The sequence below is a fragment of the Podarcis muralis genome, chromosome 1 (assembly GCF_964188315.1).
Source record: "Podarcis muralis chromosome 1, rPodMur119.hap1.1, whole genome shotgun sequence".
NCBI classification, from domain to species: Eukaryota; Metazoa; Chordata; class Lepidosauria; order Squamata; family Lacertidae; genus Podarcis; species Podarcis muralis.
In genome coordinates this window covers 8,707,487-8,722,520 of record NC_135655.1, presented here as the reverse complement: position 1 = coordinate 8,722,520, position 15,034 = coordinate 8,707,487, and the positions used below count along the sequence as shown (strand labels likewise).

General features: G+C 45.8%; 1 protein-coding gene and 1 long non-coding RNA gene across 4 annotated transcripts in view; both read left to right on the top strand.

Annotated features, from left to right (window-relative positions):
• Positions 1–15,034, top strand: part of LOC144325941 (uncharacterized) — a 151,706-nt gene that overhangs the window by 82,754 nt on the left and 53,918 nt on the right. The window lies entirely within an intron of this gene.
• The window catches only part of RTN1 (reticulon 1), a 126,440-nt gene that overhangs the window by 60,581 nt on the left and 50,825 nt on the right, over positions 1–15,034 (top strand). For all 3 annotated transcript variants that reach the window (XR_013391097.1, XM_028736861.2, XM_028736779.2), the window contains exon 3: positions 559–1,359. Coding sequence is in view for 2 of the 3 variants with exons in the window: in XM_028736861.2 (XP_028592694.2) it covers positions 559–1,359 (801 nt within the window). In the remaining variant the exon portion in view is untranslated. The remainder of the gene's footprint in view (positions 1–558; positions 1,360–15,034) is intronic.

Here is a 15,034-nt window from a genome sequence, read left to right as displayed (position 1 = left end):
CTGAAGACCCCTTGGGTCAAGAAGTGAGTTCACCTGGGGGCGCTCCAGCAGCCTAAGGGGTGGAGGAAGAGGAGGTTTAGGGTTTGAGAAGAATCCAGGCAAAACTGCCTGCTTGTGGAGTGTTGTGCCCACCTCAGTTGTCTCACAGATTCAAGCACCCTTCTTTGAATGCTTCTGTTCCCGTCTCTAAACGTAATACGTTTTGAAACCCTGCTTCCTCCTTGCAATAGTGTCGGCATGAACAGTCGTTCTTATCTACACACAAAACAAGCTGCTTTATAATTTGAGCGCAGCTGTGCTGGCTGGGCCTGATAAGCGCTGTAGTCCAAAACACCAGATTGAGGAAATGCTCAAACTTCTCCAGCACAGATTTCTGAATAATATTTATCAGGTGCTCTTTGCTTCCTGAAGAGACAAAATACAATTTTTGCTAATGTTTTCTCTTTCTGTTTCCTTCTTTTATTCTGTCTCCTTTTCTCCCCTCCCTGCTTCTTTGCTCTCCTTCACTCCCCCCCCCCCATCCCTCCTGCCACCTGGTCATCTCCTTTGAAACCCCAGAAGCTTCTGGCGCAGAGGCCCAAGGTAAGGGAAGCCTGTCTGAAGATGAGCTTATTAGTGCCATTAAAGAAGCAAAGGGCTTTCCCCACGAACACCCAGAAGGCCAGAGGTCTCCAGCTGTTGCGCCAGACAAGCAAGGCCCTAAAAAGAAGGTTCCGGAATTTGCAGCTGCCAGCCCTCCTGGAGACAACGAAGGGAGCAGCGCCGAGTCTGGCGACTCCGAGATAGAGCTGGTCTCAGAAGACCCGCTGGCCGCTGAGGAGGTCCTCCACTCCAATTACATGACCTTCAGCCACGCCGGGGGCCCTCCTCCCTCCCCGGCTTCTCCTTCAATACAGTACAGCATCCTGAGAGAGGAGCGCGAGGCCGAACTGGACAGCGAGCTCATCATCGAGTCGTGTGACGCCTCGTCGGCCTCTGAGGAGAGCCCGAAGCGGGAGCACGACTCGCCCCTGATGAAGCCCGTCATTATGGACATCATTCAAGAAGAGAGCCACTCCAGGAACGAGAACAGCAGGGCTTCAAATTACAACGTAAGCAGCTCGAAGGAGAGCAGGATGAACAGGGAGAATCTCGCGGACTCTGCCGCCTATCTGAAGTGCTCCTTCACCTCGCCCAAAGCGAACCCTGACCCAACGCCTGCTTCGGCTGCTGGCGCCGAAGAGACAAAGGACAAAGTAGCAGAGAAGAAATCGGCCGAGGCGGCAGCAGCCGTTGCCGCAAACAAACCATTGTCCAAAGACCCGGCAGCAAGGAGTCCCTGGCCTTCCCCACCGTTCCCGTTCCTAAATAAGCAGAAAGGTAATTTTGTATGTCCGTTTGTTCATCCTCTAAATGATTGCACGTTGCCCAGAATATGAACCGGGCTGGTGGACGCTAGCTTTGTCTGGTACACTCAGTGGCATAGCATGGTTTGCCGGTGTCCAGGGCTGTGCAGAAAGGGTGGGTGAGAGGGAAACGGATGGAGTATGCACACACATTCAACTGCCTAATGGTGTCTGCATCAACCAGGAGATCGCAGCCACAGAGATGAGGAAAGAAACTTGTCTGGAGACAAGTTGTCTGGAGAGGTCAATTCCTGGTTTGGGTGGAGAAGCTGTTTTAAATGGAGCCCAGCAATGGCAGTGTGCAGCCGTATTGAGGCAGCACAGGGTGCTAAAATGTTTTGCCCCTAACAATTTTGCACCTGGGGCAACTGTCCCTGTGTTCCCTGCCCCACGCTACGCTACTGAGTACACTGGCCCTCTCTAGTGGATTGTGGCCTGATCCAAGGTGGGCTGCAAAAGGAGCACCACTACCATTATGCAATTGTATGATAAAAGATTAAGAAATGAGTTCCTGAAGGCATTTTTGGGTTAAAAGCGTGTCATGGGTGTGACAGTGTGGAGCTACCCAGTGTAGCAGAAACAGGAGGAATTAGGAGTCTTCCCTTCCCTTCAAGGTAAGTACATTCATGTGCTGGGAGAAGTTCTTAAACAGAGTTGATTACGACTGAGATGAACTATGGGTGTTGTCTTCAATGTAGCCTGTATCCAAGCTCCTTTTGTTGTTGGTTTGGCCACTTGCTTTTGCAGCATAGAAACAATCCACTTTGCACACGTTCTCAGATACTTTCAGGCGTCCCCATGCTGACCACAAATGGTGTTCCCTTTCGGAAAATCGCCTCTTCATATTACAGTAATATTACATAATATTAATATTAATATTAATATTACATCGAGTTACAGACGCTTCAGGTTACAGATGCTTCAGGTTACAGACTCCGCTAACCCAGAAATAGTACCTCAGGTAAAGAACATTGCTTCAGGATGAGAACAGAAATTGTGTGGCAGCAGCGGGAGGCCCCATTAGCTAAAGTGGTACCTCAAGACAAAAACAGTTTCAGGTTAAGAACGGATCTCCGGAACGAATTTAGTTCTTAACCAGAGGTACCATTGTATTAGCTAAATGCACAAACTGCCACGTTGCATAAACTGCTGCATTAACAGAAAAACAGCCCTGTGGGATCAGGCCATTGGCCCATCCAACCCAGCATCCTTTTCTATCAGTGGCCAACCAGGTGTCTGTTGAGAATCCCCCAAGAGCCAGTGTGGTGTAGTGGTTAAGAGTGGTAGTCACGTAATCTGGGGAACCGGGTTCGCTTCCCCGCTCCTCCACATGCAGCTGCTGGGTGACCTTGGGCCAGTCACACTTCTCTGAAGTCTCTCAGCCTCACTCACCTGACAGAGTGTTTGTTGTGGGCGAGGAAGGGACAGGAGATTGTTAGTCGCTTTGAGACCCCGTAGGGTAGTGATAAAGCGGGATATCAAATCCAAACTCCTCTTCTTCTTCTTCAACCAGAACACAAGTGCCATAGCGCTCTCCTGGCCTCTGATTCCTTCAAGCCACACTGGAGATCGTACATAGCCATTGTAGTTTGTAGCCATTGGTAGCCTGTTGCTCATCTCATGCACAGTGCATGGGAAGATCCAACCTTTCCTTGCTCAGGACAGTCCCTTAGAATGCATGTAGATGGGTGGCAAAAACGTCCTTCCCACATGGACCCCCTTGGCCAAAAGTGCACTTCTGTTGAATTTCTGCTGCGCATATCTTGTTTCTCTTGGCTTAGATAGAAAGCTATGAAATGTACCAAGCCCAGGAAGAAAATTGTTCAGAGTTGGCTGGTCCATAAACAGTGATTTTAAATAAATAAATAAATAAATAAAAGCAGCAGCTGCGATAGATTTCCCTGGAGCTTTTGTTCATTATTTCCTAATATACTCTGGGAGCTTTTCCTGTTATCAGCAGTACCATTTGTCAGCTTTTCTTGATACATAGCCAAGATGAAAACCATTATGTTTGCCCATAAAAAGAGAAAAATAGAGCTAAATTCACTCCTGTTGTAAACTGCTTAAAGCTTTGTTAGATAATTTCAGCTTTGGCCAATTTACTAGTCAGGAGCACTGAGTAATTCTTACTTACCTATCTGCCTTATTCATCTCTTAAAATCCTAGTAAAGGTAAAGGGACCCCTGACCGTTAGGTCCAGTCGTGACCGACTATGGGGTTGTGGCGCTCATCTCGCTTTATGGGCCGAGGGAGCCGGCGTACAGCTTCCGGGTCATGTGGCCAGCATGACTAAGCCGCTTCTGGCGAACCAGAGCAGCGCACAGAAACGCCATTTACCTTCCCACCGGAGCGGTACCTATTTATCTATCTTTGACGTGCTTTTGAACTGCTAGGTTGGCAGGAGCAGGGACCGAGCAATGGGAGCTCACCCCGTCACGGGGATTTGAACCACCGACCTTCTGATCGGCAAGTCCTAGGCTCTGTGGTTTAACCCACAGCACCACCTGCGTCCCTTCCTTAAAATCCTACTGTTCCTCTATTGAACTCAAGACAGTACAGTCAGGGGTTCCCTCATTTTATCATGCCAGCCTTGTAAGATAGGATGGGCTGTAAGAGAGGGTGGCTGGTCCAAGGACACCTGGGAGAGTTTATGCCAAGTTTGGGGCTTGGACATGTTAGGATTCATAGTTCTGGTAGTGAGAGTGATTTTATGGAACAGAGAATCTTCAGACCTTTCACTAAACTACAGCTCCCAGAATTCTTTGGGGGGCAAGGCAGCCATGGCAGAGTGGTTCAAAACCAAGCCAGTTTGCACTTTTCTCCAAATAATATGAATGACATTTTATGTTGCCTCCACAGCATAGGCAGAAAGTGTATCAGCATAATGGTAGTGAATACAGTGGTGTCAGTTTGCGGGATTATATGGGCATTCTTGAGTCAGGTTAACAATTAATTATTTTCAAAAATATCTGACGGGTGAGGGTGAACCCTGGTGAGGCAAGAGGCATATGTTTCCCTCTCTCTGTGTGTATTTGTGTCTTGTTTCGCATCTTCAAAATTTAATCTGGATTTAATATGGCTTGCTCCACTCTTGAGAACAGGGTTGCCAACTCTTAGATATTTAATCACCCTATTTACTCTCGAGTGTTCTGTTATTCAGCAAATAGATGCATTAAAACCCCTATCAGTTGGCACTCCTGTTCTTGAGGCCTAACCAAGCCATCTAAAAACCAGATTAAAATGTGCAAGTGCAAAACAGAATGTGAGCTATGACACCACTGATGTCCTCATTCGGGAAGGTTGCATCGCACAGAACTTTGAAAGCTGCCTCTGTTTTTCTGACTGCTGCTCATCGTCTCCTTTTTTCCTCCCGGCCACTTTGCAGTGTGACCTTATTATGAGTTTTGCTTCCGCAGGCCCCGAAATGTGATGGTGAGATGGAAACAGATCTGAGATTTGCAGCAGAGCTAGTTCTTTCTTTTGAGCGTTTGTTGCCATCCAGTGGCAATGATGAAAAGTGCAGAACTGAACTCTCATACTGTCTAAAACTCTATTCTTATATTATTATTGTTATCGTTTGTATATTGCTTTATATTTTTTAAGAAAGAAAAAAATCTCAAACCTGCATTGTTGTAAACCTGCATTAAAACATCAAACCCAAACAATCCAGAATAAAACATTCCTGAAGGAAGTCAAATACAGTGGTGCCTCGCAAGACGAAATTAATTCGTTCCGCGAGTTTTGTCGTCTTGCGATTTTTTTCGTCTTGCGAAGCACAGTGTCGGGAAAGTTTTGGAAAAGCTTCAAAAATCACCAAAGTCTTTAAAAACCTCAAAAAAGGCTACTACACCGCTTGCTATGAGTTGCTCCTCGAAGTCAAGTCGCAACTGTATTAACGGTGTTAAGAAAAAGGAAACAAACTTGCAAGACGTTTCCGTCTTGCGAAGCAAGCCCATAGGGAAAATCGTCTTGCGAAGCAGCTCAAAAAACAAAAAACCCTTTCGTCTTGCGAGTTTTTTTGTCTTGCGAGGCATTCGTCTTGCGAGGTACCACTGTATAAAGTGTACATTCAAAGCAACATAATGAGCACAAAACTCAAATATCATCTTATAAATTTCAAAATAAAATACTGCAAATGAAGGCAACTACAGGCAGAGGGCCTTCTTGGTTGTGGCACCCTCCCTGTGGAACACCCTCCCTTCAGATGTCAAGGAGATAAAGAACTATGCAACTTTTAGAAGACATCTGAAGGCAGCCCTATATCAGGAAGTTTTTAATGTTTGATTATGTTTTAATGTATGCTGTAAGTTGCCCAGAGTGGCTGGGAAACCCAGCCAGATGGGTGGGGTATCAATATCAATATCAATATCATCATCATTCTTATTAAATGCACATTCAGTGCAGCAATTTTAACAAAAAAATCTTAAACATTTCAAAAGACAACATCGCTAAAGCAAGTCAGATATAGAATGCACATTTTAAAACAGCATAATTGGCAAGAGACAAAAACTTGTTATCTTAAGCATAGAACATGTCTGCTTCTGTTGCTGCCAATGGTGGTTCATGGCAGGTGGTGGCTGTGGAAGCTCAGGCTCGATGACCTCGGTCTGCGCTAAGAGGCAACCAAGATGCTATCTGGCCTCTTCAGTAGCCTCAGCTTTTGTAGCTGGAGTCAGTCCGAACCCCGCTAGGTGGGAAAAGGTCTGCAAGGCAGGGAATAGGTTTTCAGGACTCACAGCCAAGGTTGTATTAGAGAAGTGTACATATGTCAGTTAAGAAGCAGAGCTATTCCTTTATCATAATAACCTATAGTCTGGATTCTCAAAAATGAGTTTCTCTGGAACAGGGCATCTTGAAGTAGATGTTTTACCTGGGCAAATGGTTGTGGTTGTTCTGAGGCAATGCACTAATGTCCTGCATGATTTTGACTGGTTCAGATCTCACAGCCAAACCATGCTTTAGCCTCAAGGACTTAAAGTCTCCCCGGTCCTCCCTTTCCATATTCTAATTCTCTTCCTTGCTTCTTTTGTACAATGCACAACGAATATGGTAGTTAGGGTGGAAACCTTAATTCACAATCCAGTTCGAACCCTTGTTTCAAATTCTGGCACAAAATAGTACTGGGGAATAAATATGGAGAACTTGGATATTTTGCTTCAGAGATGTACCTCTGTGAGGGGAACACATGGTCTCATCTAACATTTTGCAGCACCCTTAAGGAACTAGAATCCCCAGGATTCCTTTGGGGAAGCCATGACTGTTTAAAGTGGCATGATGTGGTCTGTGTTGCTGCTAGCATTGTGATAGATTGATCTGGATTGTGATAGGTCGATCGGTGTGGGCGTTGTGATTGGCTGATCTGTCCTGGTGTCTGGGTTGTGACAGGTTGATCTGTGTCGGCCTGGTATGATGAGTGGATATACTGCTTGCTGACAAGAGCTTTGGTGACACATAGAATAGCTCGGCTTTGCTGCAGATGAACAGATTTTGTGTGTGTGACTTCTTCCTGTTGAATAGTCTCTTTATTTGAAGGTTCATTATTGTTCCACAAGATGTGTATGTCCTTAAGGGCCAGAGCAAATAACGTGACCCAATTTTACAGCTGTGAAGCAGTATAGCAGGTGCTGTTAAGTTGTGTTATTTAATCTGTGTCAGCAATTGGGTATAGTATATAAAGAGCAGCACCTATAGTATATAAAGAGCAGCAATACCCTGGTGGATGGGTCATGCTTGTTGATATATTTAATGTAAAAGGAGTTTTTGTTATTAAAACCTTGGCTCGGTCCCTGCTCCTGCCAACCTAGCAGTTCGAAAGCATGTCAAAGTGCAAGTAGATAAATAGGTACCGCTCCAGAGGGAAGGTAAACGGCGTTTCCGTGTGCTGTTCTGGTTCGCCAGAAGCGGCTTAGTCATGCTGGCCACATGACCCGGAAGCTGTACGCCGGCTCCTTCGGCCAATAAAGCAAGATGAGCGCAGCAACCCCAGAGTCTGTCACGACTGGACCTAATGGTTGGGGTCCCTTTACCTAAAGTTATTTTGTGTTCCTTGTAATGTGTGGTCTCCCCAGCAAGCCCTCTGCAGTGCAGCTAATCTGCAAATAGCCAACACTTCCTTCATGGCCCAGGCCATCTATCAGACTTCTATCTTTTGTAGAATCATAGAATTGTAGAGTTGGAAGGGACCCTGCGGGTCATCTAGCCCAACCCCCTGCAATGCAGGAATCTTAGCTAAAGCATCCATGACAGATGGACCTCCAACATCTGCTTGAAAACCTCCAAGGAAGGATTGTCTACCGCCTCCCGAGGGAGACCGTTCCACTGTAGAGCAGCTCTTACTCTCAGAAAGTTCTTCCTGATGTGTAGTCAGAATCTCCTTTCTTGTAACTTGAAGCCAACAGTTTGAGTCCTACCTTCCACAGCCAGAGAAAACAACACTAATAATAATAATAATAATAATAATAATGATAATAATAATGATGATAATAATAATAATAATAATAATAATAATAATAATAATAATAATAATAATAAAATTTATTATTTATACCCCGCCCATCTGGCTGAGTTTCCCCAGCCACTCTGGGCGGCTCCCAATCAAGTGTTAAAAACAGTACAGCGTTAAATATTAAAAACTTCCCTGAACAGGGCTGCCTTAAGATGTCTTCTGAATGTCAGGTAGTTGTTTATCTCTTTGACATCTGGTGGGAGGGCGTTCCACAGGGCGGGCGCCACTACCGAGAAGGCCCTCTGTCTGGTTCCCTGTAGCCTCACTTCTCGTAATGAGGGAACCACCAGAAGGCCCTCGGCGCTAGATCTCAGTGTCCGGGCTGAATGATGGGGGTGGAGATGCTCCTTCAGGTATACACTGGCCCTCAGGGCAACACTGCAGAGGATGCAAAGCCTGTACGCCGCCATTCTTAACATTGTATTCCCTCCCCTGCATGTCTCATTCTGCCCTCCTGGCAGAAATGCAGCAACTTATTCCTGAGGATACTACTCTGTGGTTTTTCTAAGAGGGAAGCTCTCCCAGTTCCACACACCTTGTCTATCAAAATGGCAGGGGTTTCCCCAAGTGAAGTACTGATGCATTTGCATCATTGGTAGAAAACCTGCGTTGCTTGTAGAGCTTCATATATTCAATCAGTATGTTTTCGAGCACAATTCAAAGTGTTGGTGCTGACCTTTAAAGCCCTAAATGGCCTCGGTTCTGTATACCTGAAGGAGCGTCTCCACACCCATCGTTCAGCCCGGACACTGAGATCCAGCACCGAGGGCCTTCTGGTGGGTCCCTCACTGCGAGATGTGAGGTTACAGGGAACTAGGCAGAGGGCCTTCTTGGTAGTGGCACCCGCCCTGTGGAACACCCTCCCACCAGATGTCAAAGAAATACTGTAAACAAGTATCTGACGTTTAGAAGACATCTGAAGGCAGCCTTCTTTAGGGAAGTTTTTAATGGCTGATGTTTTCTCGTGTTTTTGATATTCTGTTGGGAGCCGCCTAGAGTGGCTGGGGAAACCCAGACAGATGGGCGGGGTATATTATTATTATTATTATTATTATTATTATTATTAATCTTTAAGCTACACCCTGGCTGTCTTGCAATAACCAAATTTGACTTATTTTGGGGGAAACGTTTGTTATTCCACCCCCCATAAAGAGTGCCTGTAGCCCATGTAAAGTTAGCCCCTCTGCAAACAAACAAACTGCCACAAAAAACAGCTGCCACAAATGTAAAATGTAAAAGGACCAACATGTTCTATTGCTTGGGAAATTTCTCCTTATTGGTCATTCCTTTTAAAACAATTTTCTTTTCTGCACCTTCCATTAACTAGCATTTTCCTGAAGGCAAAACAACACAAATACACAAACAAAAAAGATAAAACATACAATTGAAAAATTAAAAAATGCAAAAAGAAAGAAAGAAACAAGATTCAAAACCAGAGGCGGCAGCACAGCAGTTTAAAAAGGAAAAAACAACAATCAGAAAGAAGAGATATTCTGTTTATTGCCATGTTATTCTGGCAGAAGAGGAACAACTGCACTTCTTTTCACAAGATAAAAAAACGCAGGGTTGAAGGAAACATTGGCACCAGTTTGAAATACAACACTTCTCCAAGGCCATTTTAAACAAAGGCACACTCAGGTGTGGTCCATCGCAGATCCTTGAAAAGTGTACCTGCATGCAAACATCTGTTGATCACATCAGCGCCTTAATTTTTAGGTATACCTTGCAACTGCAAACAGAGATCTAGGGTGGCCATGTTTTGAAAGGCATGAAAGAGGACACACTTGCCGTCTTCTACTTTTAACTGTGAATCACTACGACGACTCTCATTTTACATTTTATATACCTATGAAAAGGAGGGCGTGTCCTGGAAAAAGAGGACATATGGCAACCCTGACGCAAACAAAACCTTAAGAACATCAGGCAACCCTTCCTTAAACCCTGGGTATCTGCTGCCAGTCATTGTAGAGACAATACTGATCTAGTTGTATGAAGTGCGATGCGACTCGATAAAAAGCAACTGCCTTGTGTTTCTGAAACTTGGGAAGGTGCTTAAAAAGGGGTGGAGGCATGTAGAGAATTTGCCCAAATCCAGACTTACTGCTTTACTGAGCTTTATGATTTGGATTTCAGGTCTGAGTCTGGAAGGTGAGGGGAAGAGCTGGTTTGCTTTGCAGCATCCAGATGTGATTCTTACCCGTTTCTTTTATCTTTTATTTGCTCATAACAGTTACAGATAGGTAGCCGTGTTGGTCTGCCATAGTCAAAACAAAAAAAATTCCTTCCAGTAGCACCTTAAAGACCAACTAAGTTAGTTCTTGGTATGAGCACACGAAAGCTCATACCACGAAAGCTCATACCAAGAACTAACTTAGTTGGTCTTTAAGGTGCTACTGGAAGGAATTTTTTTTGTTTTGCTCATAACAGTGTACAATGAGCTCATGCATCTTTTCCCCCAGGGGAAACCCTCAAGAGCCAACCCACCCCAAAGATCTTATTTCCTTTCTTTCTACTCGCTGTTATTATTTATTAAATTTCTGGCCTGCACATTTCTCCCAAAGGAGCCTAGGAGGGCAAACAGTGGAGCAAAACATTAAAAAAAAAAAAAGATTAAAACATTTAAGAACCTATAACCTCGGAACAGAGATATTGGAAAAGGAGGGCTGCAAAGCTCGTATATAAGTCTGTTTATAGATAGCTCGCCTACCTAGGGGTTGCTGTTGTTACCATGGAGAAGCGGAATTTTGAAGCTTCACAGTGTGGCTTGTTTTGCAGAGGTTGCCTGAGATTTCATTTTTCGCAGGAGTGGCTTTGTTTGCTACAGTCGTGCCTGAACAATACCAGCATCCCTCCTGACAAATAAAAATTTGTGGGTGCAGAATGAGATGTTTTGCTAGGATGTTTGAGCAAACACGTGAGGCTGGATTCCGTCGCCTGCGTGTTTTCTAAGCAGGCTGGCTTTGTAATTGGCGGCAAAGCTGTAACCGAGCTCAGAGCAGAAGGGATCCTTAGCTTAATATTTTGGAACCATCTGCTGCCAGCGCTCCTGCATTCTGGCCCCATCTGGTTTACTTTTTATAGCGCTTGAATAACTATAGCGGAGAGGAACCCCCTCTTTGTTGGAGGCGGTTTTGCAAAGCTTTTGCCTTCAAAGGAAACCATTTCTGGGTCAACCTGGCTGCTGAGGAACTCCTGGGCTTCTCACACATTCATCCTGTGCATTGCAGAGAATTCGGGGAGCGTTGGGTCAGCAGCAATGCCCACATTGTCTTGCTAAGGCCTCATGCTCTGTTGCCCCACAAATGCACCAAAGGGTCCACTCAGTACTGTAGGTGTACCCCTGTAGGGGGAAATGGCAGTAGTGGGCATGCCGGCTCTCAGAGGAAACATATCAATCTCTACTGTTCTTCTCGTGGACGGAGTTGCCGTTATGTTAGGGTCTCCCACAGATCACAGTTTGAAAGCCACCATGCTAAATATTTTGACTCATCTCCAACCTTTATTACGGTCCAGAGACCCAACAAACCATTACAAAGCAATACACAATTCATACAGCCTACCTCCAGGTTAAACAAGCATTTTGTTTAGAATATAGGGATCATTTGTTCTTGCAACCACCGATAAAAACTTTGCCACTGCTAATGTTCTAGCATTTGTCCGGTCTTCCAGTAGGAACCTGACATAGTGAGCCTCTGATTTTCCCGGGAAAGGTACCAGCAAGGGTAGTATCAGTTCAGCCCTGGCTTTCTCATATTTTGCACAATGCAACAAAATATGTTTTATGGAATCGATGTCTTGAGCACACGAGCAAAGTCTGTCCTGGTAGGGAACTCCTCTCAAAATATTATGACTCAGTTCTCAGTCAAGTCTATGATGTGACGCCTTACACAGGTCTCAGGCTGCTGTAAGACATAACAGATTGGAGAACTGGCCCTAAACTAACAAAATGGATTTCAGTAGGGACAAATGTCAGGCTCTGTACTTAGGCAGGAAGAACCAGCTGCACAAATATAAGATGGCGGACACCTGGACTGCCAGTAGTACATGCGAAAAGGATCTGGGGGTCTTAATGGACCTCAGGTTTAACGTGAGTCAGCGGTGTGACACAGTAGCGCAAAAAAGAAAAAAAGAAAAAAAAAGGCTAATGTTATTCAAGGCTGCATCAACAGAAGTCTAGTGTCCAGGTCAAGGGAAGTCATAGTGTCACTCTTTTCTTCCCTTGTCAGACCACATCTGGAATGCTGTGCCCAGTTCTGAGCATCACAGTTTAAGAAGGATATTGACAAGCTGGAAGGTGTGCAGAGGCGGGCGACCAAGATGATTAAGGGTCTGGAAACCAAGCGTTCCTTATGAGGAACGGTTGAGGGAGTTTGGTATATTTAACATGGGAAAGAAGAGACGGAGAGGAGATGTGATAGCAACTTCAGATATCTAAAGGGCTGTCACATGATGATGTTTTCTTCTGCTCCGGAGGGTAGGATCCAGACAAATGGCTATAAATGGCAAGAAAGGAATTTCCGACTAAGCATCAGGAAGAGCTTTCTGATGGTAAGAGCTGTTCAACAGTGGAACGCTCTCCCATAGGTCAGTGGTGGACTCTCATTCTTTCGAGGTTTTGACTTAGAGTCCTCAATCTCACCCTCTTGAAGAAAGAGGATCCTATCCCAGTGTCATAGTTTCGCCATCAGGACTATGTCTCCAGCACACGCACCTCCTCTGACCCCCTCCCTCCTCCCTTTTTACCCTCTGACCCCCTCCCTCCAGGTTTGAGGGAACCTTCAGCAAAGGGATCCCTGGCGGACCACCTTCTCCAGATGTTGACAGTGATTAATTACATTGATAAGGTAAAGGGACCTCTGCCCATTAGGTCCAGTCGTGGCAGACTCTGGGGTTGCGGTGCTCATCTTGCTTTATTGGCTGAGGGAGCCGGCGTACAGCTTCCGGGTCATGTGGCCGGCATGACTAAGCCGCTTCTGGCGAACCAGAGCAGCACACGGAAATGCCGTTTTACCTTCCCACTGGAGCGGTACCTATTTATCTAATTGCACTTTGACGTGCTTTTGAACTGCTAGGTGGGCAGGAGCAGGGACTGAGTAACGGGAGCTCACCCTGTGGCGGGGATTCGAACCGCCGACCTTCTGATCGGCAAGTCCTAGGCTCTGTGGTTTAACCCACAGCGCCACCCACGTCTCTGCATTACATTGATACCCCACCATTTTCTCCAGGGAGCTATATGTGGCATGCCTAGCTCTCCCCCTCTTCATTTTAGCACAACAACCCTGTGAGGTAGGTTAGGCTAAGAGGCAGTGACTGGTCCAAGGTCACTCATTGAGCTTGACGGCTGGGTGGGAATTTGAACCTTGGTCTCTCTGGTCTTAGTCTCTAACGCTACACCGCATTGGCTCAGGAACAAGGTCAAGGCATGGTCCCTGACCTTTGCACATGGACCAAACCTACGCGTCTCTGTATTGGTTGTGGACGGTCAGTTTTGAATGCTGGCACTCTAACCTGGAACTCAGGGTGGCTTTAGTCAAGTTGAGAGTGGTTCTGAGCATATGCAGAGTGCCTTCCCTCTCAGCCAGACCCAACACACCTGGGACTGGAGTGTGGAGGTGGCAGGAGTCGGGTGTGAAGTCCAGGGAGCCACATCTATCACAACATCAGTACAGTCACACTTGCCACAGTTGGAGATTGACCTGTCAGGTGTCTCTCCAGCTTGAGCTACAGGGGAAGGTGCTGATAACTCTTGAAAGAACTTATTTTTTCCCTGGGCATCGTTTTCCTGTTTAGCAACCCTTCGCCACAAAGCACACACTTCAGTCCATTTTTGAAAGGGATGGAAGTAATTTTTCCTGCATCGCTGTGTGTCTTCAAGGAACAATTGCACTTAAAATATATCCTGCAAACTGGAGACCTCGCGTTTGTCGCTGCTGGCATTCAGGCTGATGTGTGACAAAGCATCACGCTTTATCTGATGTCGCTGAAGGGCAGCTCATTTATTCGCTTTGAAAGTAATGTTGGCTGCCAGTTTCTACTGCAGCTTCGCCCCTAAACAATCTGTCTCCCCCTTTCTCATGATTAAGAGACACGTCACCTGATACAGATCAACCAGGAAGCCCAAGGAGAAGAGGGACAATGAATAGCTCCAGTTAATGCCATGATTGCTATCATGCACACCCTATTAGAGACGGGATGGGGGGGGGTGTTGAGTGCATATGTGTGTAAATGTATGCGCATGAACACTAAGGCACTGTGTGGTGTATATCTGGTGATGGAAGTTTCATTTGTTGGTAATGTGTGACAGTTGTGTTTTTCTGCTACGTAACAGCTGGTGAGCCAGGGTGGTGTAGTGGTTCAGAGCAGTGAACTTGTAATCTGGTGAACCGGGTTCGCTTCCCCGCTCCTCCACATGCAGCTGCTGGGTGACCTTGGGCCAGTCACACTTCTCTGAAGTCTCTCAGCCCCACTCACCTCACAGAGTGTTTGTTGTGGGGGAGGAAGGGAAAGGAGAATGTTAGCCGCTTTGAGACTCCTTAAAGGGAGTGAATGGCGGGATATCAAATCCAAACTCTTCTTCTTCTTCTACTTGGCTTTTGAATCAGTGCAGTACAGATTATTGGAGAGTAAATGAAAGCAGCAAGCCCCGAAGAGCCTTCAGCGATGTTTAATTGTGTGGCAGCGAGTGATCTTCGGTACGAGACTAGGCATGTGATGTCCCTAGTTTCATCTCTGAAACGCTGGGCAGCATGCAGAGACAACTTGCAGTTTACAGCAGGGATGGGGAACTTGAATAGCCCTCAAGATTTTGCTCGGTGGACTAGATCAGGGTTCCCCAAACTTGGGTTTCCAGCTCTTGTTGGACTACAATTCCCATCATCCCTAGCTAGCAGGACCAGTGGTCAGGGATGATGGGAACTATAGTCCAAAAAACAGCTGGATACCCAAGTTTTGGAAATCCTGGACTAGATTATTCTTGTGGTCCCAGCCAACTGTACAGTTATATGATTCTATGACTACAAATCCATCATCCGTAACCATCTGACAACAATTGGTTCCCCATACCAGCCCTAGTTTAAGAAAAAGGTCATGCTACAATCAACCTGGTAGTCTTTAAGGTGCCACAGGATTCTGTGCTGTTTTAATT